Source organism: Apteryx rowi, unplaced genomic scaffold (genome assembly GCF_003343035.1).
Source record: "Apteryx rowi isolate R43461 unplaced genomic scaffold, aptRow1 scaffold_534, whole genome shotgun sequence".
Lineage (NCBI taxonomy): Eukaryota > Metazoa > Chordata > Aves > Apterygiformes > Apterygidae > Apteryx > Apteryx rowi.
The window spans coordinates 463,661-478,992 of NW_020450799.1; the positions used below are offsets into that span (position 1 = coordinate 463,661).

The 15,332-nt window shown below is 36.3% G+C and overlaps 1 protein-coding gene across 1 annotated transcript in view; it reads right to left on the minus strand.

Annotated features, from left to right (window-relative positions):
• Window positions 1–2,783: 2,783 nt before the first annotated feature.
• Window positions 2,784–15,332, minus strand: part of LOC112973317 (A-kinase anchor protein 6-like) — a gene marked incomplete at its 5' end in the record, with an annotated part of 161,848 nt that continues 149,299 nt past the window's right edge. Inside the window, 3 exons of the mRNA XM_026081047.1 lie at window positions 2,784–2,802; window positions 4,801–4,840; window positions 7,923–11,328. Coding sequence (XP_025936832.1) covers window positions 7,963–11,328 — 3,366 coding nt within the window. The remainder of the gene's footprint in view (window positions 2,803–4,800; window positions 4,841–7,922; window positions 11,329–15,332) is intronic.

A 15,332-nucleotide genomic window follows, 5' to 3' on the forward strand; every position in this document is an offset into this window, starting at 1 on the left:
TTTTTCTTTAGGGAGTTAGCACTAGAACTTCTTCCAGGTAGTATGCACAATTTGGCCATAAGCATATGACTTTACTAAGACAAGAACAAATCCTGTAGCATATGTGTCAGATATGTCTTTCAGAAATCCATTTTTATTGACATCAATATCCAATAGGTTCTAAGTGAGAAGAAAAATAAAAAAGGATAAAGCTTATAAGCTTGCCAGAAAAAGAAGAGTTGATAATGATGGGTCTTGCATCACAGTCATAAAAATGATAACTTTATCTCCTGAGACCAGCTAATATAGGCCTGGGAATACCACTTAAATTAAAATGTTCAGCATCTCTCAGAAAGGAACCACAGAGCCACAGAAATTTGAGTTGTGACCATATAATATTCCAGATATTGTATGATGAATATGTGGTTTATTGATTTGACAAGTACTGCTATTTTCCCCTAGGAAAAAAGTGATTTTGTGGCAAATAGCCTAATAGAATGGTACAAGTAATTGATGGAGTTCTGCACAGTCTGTTGGGTGAGGTGACAGATCTGAAAAGCCTCTGACTTCTTAGTTTTCCTGTCATCATAGTGTAAGATATGATTATAGTCAAAGTAAGTTTAAAAAAATACAATATAAACCAGAAAATGCTAGGGAGACAAAAGAATGATTCAGAACTCAATTCCCATGTCAAAACCATTTTACAAACCATGCTTGAAATAACTGATAAAGTAACATAATTGGCACTATAAATATTTTACTAAATTAGGTGTTCTATTCGGAATTACATTTTATATAATTTAAAAAATAGTTGAAATATGTTACAGTGATCTTTAGCTAGATAGTTATACGTTTTAGGTAGTTATAAGTTTAACCTAACAGATTTGTACATGATACAAAGATACGCAAGAGCAGAAAACTTTCCAGATCCAAAAGGCTCTCAAAAATTGACRCATATTATTAACATTTTTCTTCAAGCTAAGAGTTGTTTCTGCTGCCGTACCCATGTCAAGGTTATGTTGTGGAAATCTAAATTGGGAGATAAATAATTCACTCATAGCAGTAATAGGAAGTGTTAATCATTTGAAAAACACTTTTTTTTTTTTAATACCTGTTCCTTCAGTATTGTACAAATATATCAGGTGGTCAGTATAGTTCCTCTTTTAGGTACTAGCTAGGCTTATAACCTGACACTGCTTCTCTAAAGGAAGAAGAACGTTGGAACATTTTATAAAAATACATACATACATGGAAAAAATAATGATAAAAAGATGGTATGGGAGAGCATTCCCTGCCATTTAACTTTCCTGACACCCCTTCACAATAGTGCTTTTAGGAGATGAATGTCATGTTTTCAGAGATAGGTAATAAAGCTATCATCTGCCTTGTTTTAGTCACCCAATATAGTTTTAGCACAAGAAAAAAACACTTAAAATGTACAGTCCAAGTCATTGAAACAGCCAACTGTAAAAGTTATTACATAAAGATATATAAAGCTTATTTGATGTAGTTATGCAAATGAATGAAATTTTAAGAGTCAGAAAATGTCCTAAAACACAAGATCAAAGTATTAATGATAAAGAAATAAAGGTCCGATACAAAAGTGTATCATTGCCCACYGATAACTGCCATTGGCAGTGTACTAGTTAATCCACTAAATATTTGTGTCTCCCTGTTTGACCTAAAAGACCTGCAGAATCTTTAATGAAAAGGATCTTTACCTCTGAGTCAGGTAACACAAACCTTCACCTGGTATACAATCTCATGTCTCTAGGAAATATCTGCAAACAAAAAAGGTATCCTTTGGGACTTGGATGCAGTATTCTCTTCTTGGAACGCAGGTAAAACAGATCACCAGTTCTGCTTTTTTTCCCCAATAAAMTATGTTTATTATGTCAATTCTAATTACCATGCAATCTAATGGTTTTAAGGCTTATATTTTCCACATCACTGGACATCACAAACATGAAAGCATTTTATACTGTCATTATACATCAGTGTTTGCACTTGGTTATACATATATACAGAAATTATTCACACATCTTAACCTTGCTATTTCCTCCTTTCAAACCAACATAATTTTACTGTGAAAGCAGCTTTTTAATAAATGGTGTAAGAAATACAGCAAGGCACACATTTTTTAAAAACTTTTTTTCTCATTACCACCTCAAGAAGCATAAAAAAACAAAATGTTGTACTTAATTCAGTAGAATGTCAACAGTTCCTAATATACAACACCATGTAGTTGTTTCTTGAAGTGTTGCATAGATTAAATTTTAAAATAAAATAAATAAAATGGCATTTACTTTAATTGCTTAATTTTTAGATGTACTGAATCAGGAGAGCTTATGATTCTTTTTGCTGCAATCCAACAAAATTGTCATTTTAAACATAAAATAGTTTCAATAAACATATGCATTATACACATAAATATTAAATTTGATACAGAAAATATAAGAGCACTGACAGGTACAGTTCTGAAAAGATGAACCAGACTGATCATGAATTCTGTGGAACTACAAAACTTTAAAGAACATAACCGGTGATAAGTAGTACCAGAGCATCCAGTTTAGGAAGGGGAGGTCATTAGAGGTAGCTTGGGAGAGGAATCCATATGAAAGCAAATGGCTTTGCTACAATACAAAATAATCACTGAAATAGGACTAGCATATGCAGCCTGATCACAAAGCCAACATGGACGAATCACATTTGGAAAGAAAATTTATCTTGGGAGTCAGTATAATGAAAGGCAGTGATACAATGGAATTGGAGGTCATCCCAGGGTTTACAGGATGAACCTGCACCTGAATTGCAGCCAAGTTTCTAAAAGGAAACAAAAAAGTAATAGTAGGTTACAGAAAATGCAGTTTTATTTGCAAAACATAGCTCTTCCAGAACAACCACAGATAGTCATTAAATGATCACATGCCAAAGCCTTTAATGCAGAAGCATACAGTAGTCAAACAATAATTTTTAACAGCCTGAGGTACAAGTTAGTGTAAAAAATTGTATTGATGTAGAAAACTCATTGATTTTTGTAAAGACTTTGTTTCTAAAGAAACATGGGAAGTCATCAAATCTGACCTTTTCCCTGGATCCTGTCCTCAGCCTTACCTGTGAACTTACCTTCAGCACATTCAAAGGTGCACCGATCAATGAAAACATATGAATTTGCAAACGCCAAACAACAAAAATGGCTACCCAGCATTGAGTTCAATATTTATGTAAACATATACAATGAGATTTCAATGGAGAGGAGGAAAGGGTTGTCACAGAAATGGTCCATGAATAGAACTGTCAATGTCATTGCTATATTTTAAACTGTAAATTGCTACTTAGACACTTCTGGTACCAGCAATGAGTTAAATTTTCTTACTATAGAATTATCCAGCTTGGAGTTTAGGGTTAGACTATTCATCAAAGAGCAGAGGCTTATGATGAGGATTATGAAGAAATAACTGTCAGAATACGGCTCAAAGATTAGTGCAAAGTACATCTTGCAGGCATTTCCTAGGAGGCACTCCAGACATGCATTATATGTCTTCCAAATTAAGCAGGACTATCTGCATCTATCCATTTACCTTCTCCTTTGATCTTATTTGTTGTAACTGACCCCCCTCTATTTACAGAAAAAATATACTTACATGAAAATAGTAACAGTTTGTTTAGAAATCAGTGCAGAACAGATGCAAACAAAGAGGAAGATTGAATCAAAATGTTTCTAAAACTCTGGCATGAGTTTCATTATATCAATAGTAAGAAAAGTCTCACTGATGGACTATTTCATTTTTTTCAAAAATTATATCATTCCCAGACAATATGAGATTATCTGTTTATTCTATTTACATTTTTTGAATTCAGCTGCTGTAATGAGCTAAAAGGTCATGAYTGTGTTTTGAGCTCAGTAAAGAAACATTACTGCATCCAGTTCCCTATAAAAACTTCAAGAAAAAACGGTAAGAAAAGATTTAGACTACTTGTATAGTTCCACTTTCTAAAAGAAAGTTATTACATACTAGCTATTCTGTAAACCAACAGTACTTTGCATTTATGCATATATTTTATCTGTGGATCTCAAAAAACTTGAATCATGCTTCACAGGTCCCATCAGTCATTACTCTCCCTATATAGTCACTAAAGAAACTGAGGCAGGGAGGGAATAAGTCATACAAAGTGTCTATTGCTGAGCAGGAAATAACAGTCAGACCTCCTGAGCCCCAGTCCTGGGCAGCAGCCACCCTGCCTCCCGGGTTCCTTTGGGGTACAGTAAGTGGCAGGATATTCTGGCTAACATTGTAGTGTTGTCAGATAAAACCCATTTATTCTTAAGCCCAAGTAATATATTTTTTTTCAAATTAAGTTAAAACTTAAGTTTAAATTACACATTCTCTACAAAAGGAAGGAAATGGCTTTTGTGACTTATTTGTAAGCACTAACAGATAACGCACAAAAGTCTAAGGTATTTTCTAGAAAAGACTTTGGACACATCACATAAACCTCCTTAATGTATTGATCTCTGCACACAATGAATACGCGACTAAGAATTCCCATCCCATTGGTAGTCATGGGTCACAGTGACAGCAGAAGATTGCATGATCTAGTATCCAAAAAGATTGCTCTTTCAAGCTGTCCACTACTTGAGAAATAAAATCAGCACAGCTTTGTGAGCACCTCTGTTGAAGAACTCATGTTGGCTCATACAAGAGACTAATCAGTGCTGATAGGGGTATTTTTGAGCCCGCTTATAGAATTGCTAGTACTTTCTCATAACGGTCATTTTTTGTAGCATACTGCTAAATAACAAGATTGCAACTTACTTACATTTGGCAGAAATATTTTCTTCACTATTGCTTTTATCCTCCTGTACAGCCAAGGCAAATAGTATAAAATCAGACTACATTTGAAACTTTTTTTACCTTTGAATTCTGAGTATGCTTTTAAGGTACACATATACTATAGATTATTTTTTCTCTAAGTATTGCAGCTACACATGGAATTACACATTTAAATGAGCTTACAGCACAGGTGCTACAGGAAAAATAATGGTGTTTGCCATTTATCTTTCAAATTAAATAATGTGTTTTTAAATAGTAACTTTTTTCATAATACACTTATGGGAACAACATTTATCTGTCACATTTTAAAAGATGTATTAGTAATAAATGTAAATTACCTTTGGAAAATCAGTAATTAGCCTCATCAAAAAATAAACAATCTGCCACCAAAAAGATAATCTTTAGCATAGTTAAGTATAATAACTGTTATTTGAATAAGTTAACAAATTAGGATAGATTGCTTCTGTAATTCATTCCCCATAGCATGGGAGATGAAGTTAAAGCTCCAAGCTTGCAAATGGGGGGGGGGGGGGGGGGGGGGAAGGGAGCTCAGACTTTAGTGAAACCATATCTAGCAGCTCAGATTTTCAGTTTTTGATGTGCTTGAGATGCACTATATGTATCCTACGGCTTTGCAACTGGGAATAATACAGTACATAATTTCCATGGAAACAATGATATATATCACTTAAAAAACAATAAATATCTCCTTAAAAGCAAAAAGCCGGATGTAGTGCGATGGGCTTTGCTGTCTTAAAAATATCTTCCAAGCCTAGGCAAAAATTAAAACTGTAATACAACTCTATCAAACTGTCACATACAGCCTTTACATAACATTGCATTGCATTGCAGGGCATGTGCAACTGTCTCCATCTTCTATGCCCAGTCTTAGTCCTTGTGCCTTGTTAACTGCATATTGTCATATCCCAGTCCAATGAAAACACAGCTGGTCACCATGTAAGTATCTATGGAGTTCTGAAGAGTGAGGGGAAGTTTATACATTATTTTGAGATCCTCAGATGAAAAGTACTAATGAAGTGCAAAGTTATGTTATTATCTTCATCAGTGAAAGAATGAGAACAAGAAGAATATCGCACTCACAATAGTAACTATTCTTCCTCAAATTAGTATTATAAAAGGAGTGAAAAAAATTAAGAAACTAATAAAACATTAATTTAGGAAAACCTTATGTTTACAGTGTAATCACTTATCAACTGCAGAGTTTTATCATCTCAGTTTCCAGATAGAGACTTCCATATACACATTAACCTTTTAATGTAATCCTAGAACATAAAGTATCATCTTTAGGTTTTGTAATTTGCAGTTGATTTCTGTTGCTTCTCCAGTTATTTGGATGTGTTCAATTATTAACTTAAAAGTGGCAATCAACAGGCCATGAAAGCCCATTTCAAAGTCATTCAAGAAATATCCTTTCTCTTCTATCACAGTTCAAAGATAATGCATTATTTAAATAGATAGTGTCTGAAAGTGATAGTGGCAAGGTGTAGACTATTGCTGTCATAACCCTAAAGACTTTACTAGACATATTCATACATATGTAAATGTGTGAATGGTGGGTGAGCCACCAATATGTGCAAAACAAAACCCAAAACATAATAAAATAACATACCAAAGTAGGAAATGCAGAAGTTAAATATCCAATAGCAGCAATCTATTTTGTATGAATAGGCCCAGATCCTCTGTCACAGCTATACAGTTCGCAATAGGAGTGTACTAGTGGTTTTTTTGGGCAATGATAAATAACATACTGTTCCCCTAGAAATATCATAGAATCATAGAATAACTTTGGTTGGAAGGAACATCTGAAAGTCATCCGGTCCAACCTCCTGCACAAAGCAAGGGTATCTTCAAAGTTAGATCAGGTTGTTCAGGGTGTTGTCCTGTTGAATACTGAAACTCTCCAAAGATGGAGGTTCCACAGCCTCCCTGGGCAACCTGTTCCAGTGCTTAACCTTGTGTCTTATTGTAATTTCCCTTGCTACTGCTTGTGATAAGCAGCAGCATTTGGAATTGGAGTGGCATTTGGAGCTGTCATGATGGATCTGGTTTGCTGGAGAAGCATTTCCAGGCTAATGGTGATTCTCACATGCTGGCTCCTGGGCTGCTGAATAAATAGCAGGACACAAAGCAGCATTGTTACATGTCAGGATCTGGCCCAGAAGTTGCTTGGTAGATCTTTCTTTCACTGTTAAATGTGCAGCTTATTCTTAGACATTTATGTGAGGTCAGAAACTACATATCTGAACCACTTTAAAACTTTGGCAGAGATTGAAGCCACTTTTTCACCTTAGGCTCAAACATTTTACTTATATGTCAAAATGCATATCACAAAACAGAACTGAAGCAGTCAATACTGCTGTTGTGGCTACCAGTTTCCATCTGCTTCGGTGTTTGGGTCTTTACATTATTCTCATATTATACTCTTCACTGATGTTGCAAAGATTTCTTATTTTGGTAACCTCAACTTTTGGCCTGACATTGTGTCTGAGTAATTGTGTTCTTAATAATGGCTTAGTGATCTTAAATCATGGTAAACTGACATCAAGAGATGACTTATTATCTTTCTATTTATTCTCCAGTCTGCTTAGCCATTCTTCATGGCTTGTCTGTAAATATTGTAGAGCTCCAACTCACTGGTCACCCGAAATGCTTGTAAAACCAGAAGTTCAGCTTCATCAAGTGCTTTTGAATACCTCATAAGGCCAGCTGACTGTGGAGAAGGGGATCAGTGAGTAGAGCTGGTTTCTGATAGATTCCACAGCTCAGTTGATAAGGGAAGAGGAGGCTGATATAGAAATACCCCTTTTCTGGGATTCCCAAGTTCTGCAAGATAGTAGATTTGAATTATTCCAGAAGACAGCAGCTCCAGTCAGTGCAAAGCCAAAGGGCAAGAAGCAGTTCGTATTCACTGCATTTGTTGACCAGTGGCATGTAAATTGGGAATACAGTGTAATCAAATCAAATGATACGGCGCTATCTTAAAACAAAAGCCCTGTATGGTGATTCACCTTCTTTCACTGTACAAAAATGATCAAAAAGTAAAAAAAAAAAAATTAATGTGCAACTTGTATATTGTAGAGTACATACCTGTTCTTAGGATAACGTACGTGCCTGGAGAGGTTACATTCTATCTGTGCATATTTATGTGCCTTTCCTTATGAAGATTCAGGAGGTTTTCTTCACAAGTAAGAGTTTTAGTGTTCTGGTGCAAAACCTCCTTATCTTGTGAATGGCCAGGCTTTAACTGAAAGTCTACAGCTGAAGCCTCTTCAGAAGCAACAACGCATCCTTTGGGCTCTTCAATTCCAGGTGATTTTCCTGTACTACTCTTTTCATGTCCAAAACCTTCACATAGGCTGTCTGAAATCAGCAAATCAGCTGCAGCATTTTTCAAATTGTTTAATGATTTCTTTTTGTTAGCATTGGGGACATCTATATCAACATCATCATCACGTAAGAAAGATAAATCCCTGTCTTCTGTTGAAGTTTTAACTTCCCCTAATGACTCTAAGTCTTTGCATGACTCCAGAGATGCTTCAGGAGTACTGTTAGAAATGGATTGCTGCTGCTCAACCCGTTCTTCCTCAGGACAAGCTTGAAAAAAGCATTCAATGCTTTCTCTCTCATCTGTTAAGTCCAGTGGTATGGGAGTGCTGCTCTTTTCCTCTATATATTTGGTTACCTCTCCACAGTCACTATCATGAGAAGAAAGTGAAAGATAAGAATAGAAGTCACCTTTTCTTAGCTGGATGGGTCTGTGAGAATGTTCTAACACTTTTTCCTTGATCTGTGCTAAGGAAGCTGGAGCAGATGACTCACATTCAGGTTGTGACTTACTCTTCAAAGCTGTTGATGCCATGTCAATTATTTCCATCACAAARTTGTGTACTGAGCCATCTTCCAAGTTTCTTTTGTCAGAAGCATCAGATTCACAGTTACAGCATGAATCATGACCACTGGCTGAGGAGTTATCTTCTGCTTCACTAGATTTCAGGGCGGCACAGCAATCAGTAGATTTTTCAGTAATGCTTGTTCTGTGTTGTTGACCATTAAGTAAGGATGTTAGTAAAGCAATATCTTGTGCCTCTACAGAGTTCATTTCTGAGGCAGATTCAAGACAAGGCTTTTTGGCAGGAGAGTAAGCAGCACTGTGACCATCAGACCGAAGATAACTTTGACATTCTTTTGGAGGGTTTCTGGATCCGTCTGATGGCAGAACAGTCTCCTTGCCATCCATATGTGAATCATCTGAACTATCTGTAAGTGCTTCACAGACACAATATTCATTTTCAGCTTCCCTAGCATCAAGTGACCCATGAGTTCTGGGAGTTGCGGATGTTCTAACAAGCTCTTCCTTTTGACTGCCAAGAGTATTTTCAACATTGCCATTCTCCACATCATCCACAAGCTGATCTTTAGCAATCTGAGAGCTATCTTTCATCATGTGACCCTTTGTCCCCTTTTCATGATCACCTGATACATTCCTACTATTGCCATTATTTTCTGATATTTTCTGAACTGAACCATTCAAAAGCGTTTCAATGCTGAATGTATCTGTGGCTTTTGATGTCTCATTACTAACTTCTTTACTGCTCTGAATTTCATCACTGAGGTTACTTTTTCTCTTCTCTCTTGTCAAAGAAAATTTTGGTCTAATCCAAGTTTGGAGTTCATTTTTTATATAATCAAGCCCTGAAATTAAATTGCATTCTTCATAAATATCCTCATCAGTTGCTATACTGGAGTCATCATCTTCATCTTTGATACCCAGCTCTTCCTCAGTTAAAGTAAGGGTGGAACTTGAAAGCAAATCACTGTCATCTTCATCATCAGTACAAGCAGAAGTGCAGGAGACATTAACAATCATGCTGACATTGACATCGCTCTCATCAGCTACAGATCTATTAAGATGTTTTCTAAATGATGCATTTGAATCTGGTACTTTATTTCTGTGCAGTACAATGTCTTCAGAGCAGATAGAAAGATCCTCACTGCTGCTGAGTTCAGTGAGAGAAGCCACCGAGTCTTCATTGATTGAGGATGCAATATCTAAAGACAGCTGTCCAGTAAAAGACATTTTTTGAGAACTACTTTGGAGTGTTATATCAGAGATGCTGCGCTTTATCTTTTGATCTAAAGGACTCTGGATATTCTCTAAACGATTCAGAAGATCTAATGTCCTTTTGCTGAGCTCTCCAACAGAATCACTGCTTGCACTTATGTCTTCTGAGTCAAGATGACTAAAAAGATCTTCATTGCTTTTGTATGAAGTTAGCCAGCTCTCCAAAGAGGTACTTCGCTGAAGACCATCACCACTTTTAAAAATACTTGAGCTGAACAAATCACCCACTACAGAAAGAGATTCTAATGAAGAACTATGAGATAAAGTTGAAACTTGTCTTATATTTTGTGTATCAGTTAATTTCCTTACAGTTTCTGCAGATTTACAAGAACTGGGATCTGATTCTCCAGAGATATCTGTCAAAATATGGTCATGAATAAATCCATCTAGTTGTGACTCTCCAGACTGATGTTCAGATTTACCAGGTATTTTATCAAAACAAAATCCATGAAGAAAAGTGCCCTCTGTATGTGTTTTTTCAGTTTGCGACTGTTTCATTATCATCACTGGTAATTTGAATTTGGAGCCTTGAAGATATGAGTAATCATAGAATGTAAACACGTCATGTTTTCCTTGCAATTCTTCTAGACAGACAGGGTTACACTTGGTAATACTGTTCAAATCTCCATCATTTTCACTTGCACAACATGCAGAAGGTGCCAACTGGAAATTATCTGAGAGATTAAGGTGGTCATCTTCATCTTGTTCTATTTTTTGTTTTATTACATCAACTATGTCATCCATTTGAATTTCTTCAYGCCCAATTTCAGGATTACTTTGTGTGCTTTCAATACCATTTAGCAAAAAAATTTCTGAATTATTTGTAGTTTCTGTATCACATTCACTCACTATTCCACTCTCACTCTCAGAATGCCTGCTTATTTTTCCACTGTGGTATATATAGTTATATGGTTTTGCCAGTGTGGTCCCCTCTATTAGATCTGGCAGGGATTTGGTAGATGAAAATGAAGAGTCTTTACTAAGACTTTTATTTAAAATGTTAGACTGTGTTACACTGGGGAGTCTGGATGTTTTTTTCAAGAAAGCCATGTGTTTTTTTTCTGATAATTCAATGTTATGAAGACTATAGACTTGATAGATGTGAGGATTTGGAGGGGAAGTAATGTTGGGACAATAAAGAGGACTTCCATGATCACTGATACTTTCATCTTCATTCAAATCATTTTCACCACATTCTCCTGAAGTGGACTTCTGGCTTAGATCATCCTTCTTGAGCTCTTGATCAGATTCATTTAACTCTTCATGAATACTGATAAGCTTATTACTTATGTCAGTTTCGTCCCATTCTAGCGCATCTTCACTTGGACCATTTAGGTCCATCAAACTGGGATCGATAACGTTCAGAGACTCCTGTAAAAAAATTCAAAGATTAAAAATATTTACAACTCTATTTTAAGAGTGCTTCCATTGAAATCATATCAATAAATTAATGGAGTAAAGTGCATTTTTGGAACAATGATCACTAAGAGGTTTTTAAATTTATTACATATTGTGTACTATTAAAATGGTCAATTAAAATGAAACCCATTATGTTTTACATGATTTCTTAATTTTCTTATTTTTTCTTTTTTCCTTCAAAATATAATACAGAAATTTGATTTTTCTTTAACAGAGATTTATCTTGGTTAGTCATTTGACTAAAATATGTATAATAAGCTTTAGCCAATCCATGGAATCTCATAGAAATGTATTAGTAAGTAAAAAACACGCTATTAGCATTTTATTACATTGGATATATGAAATTATCTCTTAGCCTACTTAAGTTTAAAAGAGTTGAGATGTAAAGGACTTATTAAAGGATTTTTAAAATGTTTATAACAGAAACTTTTGTGGTGTCAGTCTTAAAACAACTATTCTAAAGCAGTGGCAGTCACAAGACTTGAATAAATTCACCATGATGAATTTCTGTTAGAATTTCTGTTTATTCTTTACTTGCTAATAAAGGCAGTACTAATAACCAGTTAGTAAGACTAATGAATGTTAAAATCTTCAGCTGTAAGAACAATCAATCAGTCTAATCACGTATTACATGAATTTCAAATATTGTCCATGCTGACACTATTCTCTGGGAGAGTGCTAATAAATAATTGAGCTAAGCTTAGGGTTTTGTTTTTTTTTTCCCCCCCAAGACTTTTGTAACTTTCCAGTAATATTTGCTATTATGGGCTCAGAACACCTAATCTCAAAAGTTGTTCCTTCTAGAAACACCTGCAGGAGAGAAAGAGCACCTTCGCAACTTTTCTCAGTCCTTCAATCCGGGTGATGTGCCAAACGGCCACAGTACAGATTCATGTGAAAATCCTCAAAATGGGACAGAAATGGTCCCTGATTTGGGGGCTGGCTCTCTGAGCACAAATTAGTTTCATTTTATCTTTCTGTTCAYTGAGTGGTCTCCGTTTTAAGGAAGATACTTGGCTCATACAGTAAATCTTGTAATAGGACTGTTACCTAATGCAGAACTATTTAGTTTAAATAATCTTAACAGAGCAGTGATAACTATATCCAGAAAAGCAAACACTTTTTCCAAAAAAATTTTCAATAATGATGTGTCTCTAGAGCTTTCTTGGAGCATGGTTTGTTTTTCAAATACAGCATTGATCACATGCCAAACAGCATTCTAAATCACAAATAACTCACGAAGTTATTGAAATACAAGCAGATAAAATGAGGCTATGGTCAAATGAAATACGGTTGTATGTAAGTTGGGTACTAACTTAGATTCATAAAGACTCAGCCAAGGTTAACTGTACAGAGGAAGGCACATATCTCTCTGACTGGGATTCTCAGCTGTGAATTCTCTCTTTAGAGTAGAAACTAAGCCTGTTCAGCCCTTTCAGGAGAAATCATGAGATATTCTCCAACAGCTCAATAGTTAGGGCACTCATTTTGGGTGTGGGAGACTTTGTTAAACTGGGCACAAGAGACATGAACCAGGTTCCCGATCTGTCAGAAGAAGTCCTAGCTACAAGCTGTTCTGAAAAGAAGCCTGCTGATGCTGTTTCATTTTCATAAAACAGTTATATATTAATTGGGTCATAGAGAGACGAGGAGATTTTCATCCTACAGTGCAGTGCTCACATTTGACTGGCATGAGGGATAGATAGGTTCAAATCCCTGCCCCAGTGTCTATTTAATTATGGATACAGGGTGGCACTGCTTCTGTGGGAGACACGAAGGGCAACCCATCCCAATATCCAGTAGACCAACGGCAAAAATGCACAACTGACATAAAGAACGATTATCTCCAAACTAGGCAGAATAGCTATCCACCATTCAGCAGAATGATATGATAATTGGTATATTTGATAAAATCAGACAGCTGCCATGTGAGATATATCTGTGTTCTCAGAGTCCCTTGAGCTTAGCTGTAAGGCAAGCCTCTGAGCAGTTCAGCTGTATTCAGATATTGCAAATAATCACAGGCAGAAATTTGGGTGCCAAAGAATTTTTGCATCCTGACAGGTCAGGAGGCTTTGGGGATCTTGACAATCATCTTTCACATCTAATGTTGAAGGCAGGTGTCTCTTTGTGGACCTATCCTAAAACTTTTATGGAGTAAATTCATTAAAGAGCTCTTTTCTACTGTGAGACATTGGCAAGTGGTAGTTTACATCTTAAATTCCTGTGAAAACACCCATTTGCCAGACAACTAAGGCTATCAGAGCAGTGCTGTATATTGTGGAGTTTAGCAGTCCATATTTGGAGTTGTCAGTTATGTTTTCATAAAGGCTTCTGGTTGGTACTTAGTTGGGCCTAGTTTCCCACTCATAGCTAAGGAGAGGCATATCAATTTATCAATCCTCGAGTAAAAACCAGTGCAAGGGAATGACAAGATTTAAATTAAGTTTGTTTGAAAGCCTGTTAAATTAAACAAAAAATCAGCTAAATGTACTCATTTTCTTTGTGGCATGTTTTACTACTCTGTCACACTTTGCATTAGGAAGACATTGCTATGCAAAGCATCCAAAACTGCACAATTTATTGTTTTAAGCTTCTGCCAGCTGCTAAAAGAAATTCCTGAAGGCAGGAAATCAGCAGCAGGTTCCAAGGATTTTATGTTCCACAGAATCTGATTTTGTTTCTTAAAAACAAAACATTTGGTCCTTATTGGTCAGGAAGATAACCTTCCCCCTGTAAATCAGCACTTGGCTGCCTTGTTTGTTCTGCAAGTCAGATGGACTAAAACAATAAAACATGTAGAGTTGTGACCTCAGCCCACTCATCTTCACCGAGTGCTCCTTACTTCAAAGCCTATTTTTTAGCCTTCAAATGCAGATGCTCTTCTGAGGCCTGGTATATACTTAGAAGTTTTACAGGCATAACTATGATGGTAAGGGATTTGATTTTTTTTCTGATTGTCACAGCTATACTGCCAAAGACTCTTGTGTATGCAGGTATGGTCCTTTTGCCAGCATAGCTTTCTCTGTCCAATGAACTGATTGAAACTGTACTGGTCAATCACTACTTTTCTTGTAAGCACCATGTCCCCTAAGGAGATATACCAGTATAACTTTAGTGGTTATCAGCTACACCGGCAGTCCTTATCAAGTGCAGACCAAGTTTTAACTTTGTCTGAAACAAACCATCCAGCTCAAGTCACAAACATTCTGGAAGTCATTTGGCATTTTTAGGGGTGGTATACAGTTCCCCTTTCTTTTTACAAAGTTTAGCAAGCTATTCAATCAAGAAAGAGAGTTTAGATATTGCGGTAGCTGTTGGAAAGAGCAGCATCAGGTAAACTCTTGAGTAAAGCTCTGGCATGAAGAACAGAAGGTGGTATCGCTCCAGCCCATGTTTGCACTGAGCAAAGTAGCAAGGTGAGAATGAGGAATCTCTGATGATTACTCTTACAATGTCAGATGTCTCCTTATCAGGCTGCTCAGTGCTTAGGTAGGATGCCATAGTATTCGAGCTATTGTGATCTTAATAGATCAGGTCTTCTCAACAGAACATTTAAAATTCCCCAAACCAAGCCTTTACTCAGTGTTATGCAGAGGATGGGAGATACAACCCTGCACTTGGCAGCTAGCTACATTCCGATTGCTCATGTCACAGTTCCGTGGAATGAGAATCAAGACAGAGAGGAGAAGAAACACCAGCATTTTTTTTCCGGTAAAGTACTGCATGATGCATCCTTTACATAAAACAGAGACAGATCTTTTATTGGGGTAAATTGGGAAACCTTTACTAACTTGAGTGCTGTACCATGCTCTTTATCCCATTTCAGTTAAGGATGAATGTGGATTTCCTAGAGAGTTTGCACTTACACACTCCAAAGCATGTTTTACTTAGTATGGCTCAAGATATTACTCCTTGAGCCACAAAAAAGTAGTACCCAGCAAAAAAAAAGTCTG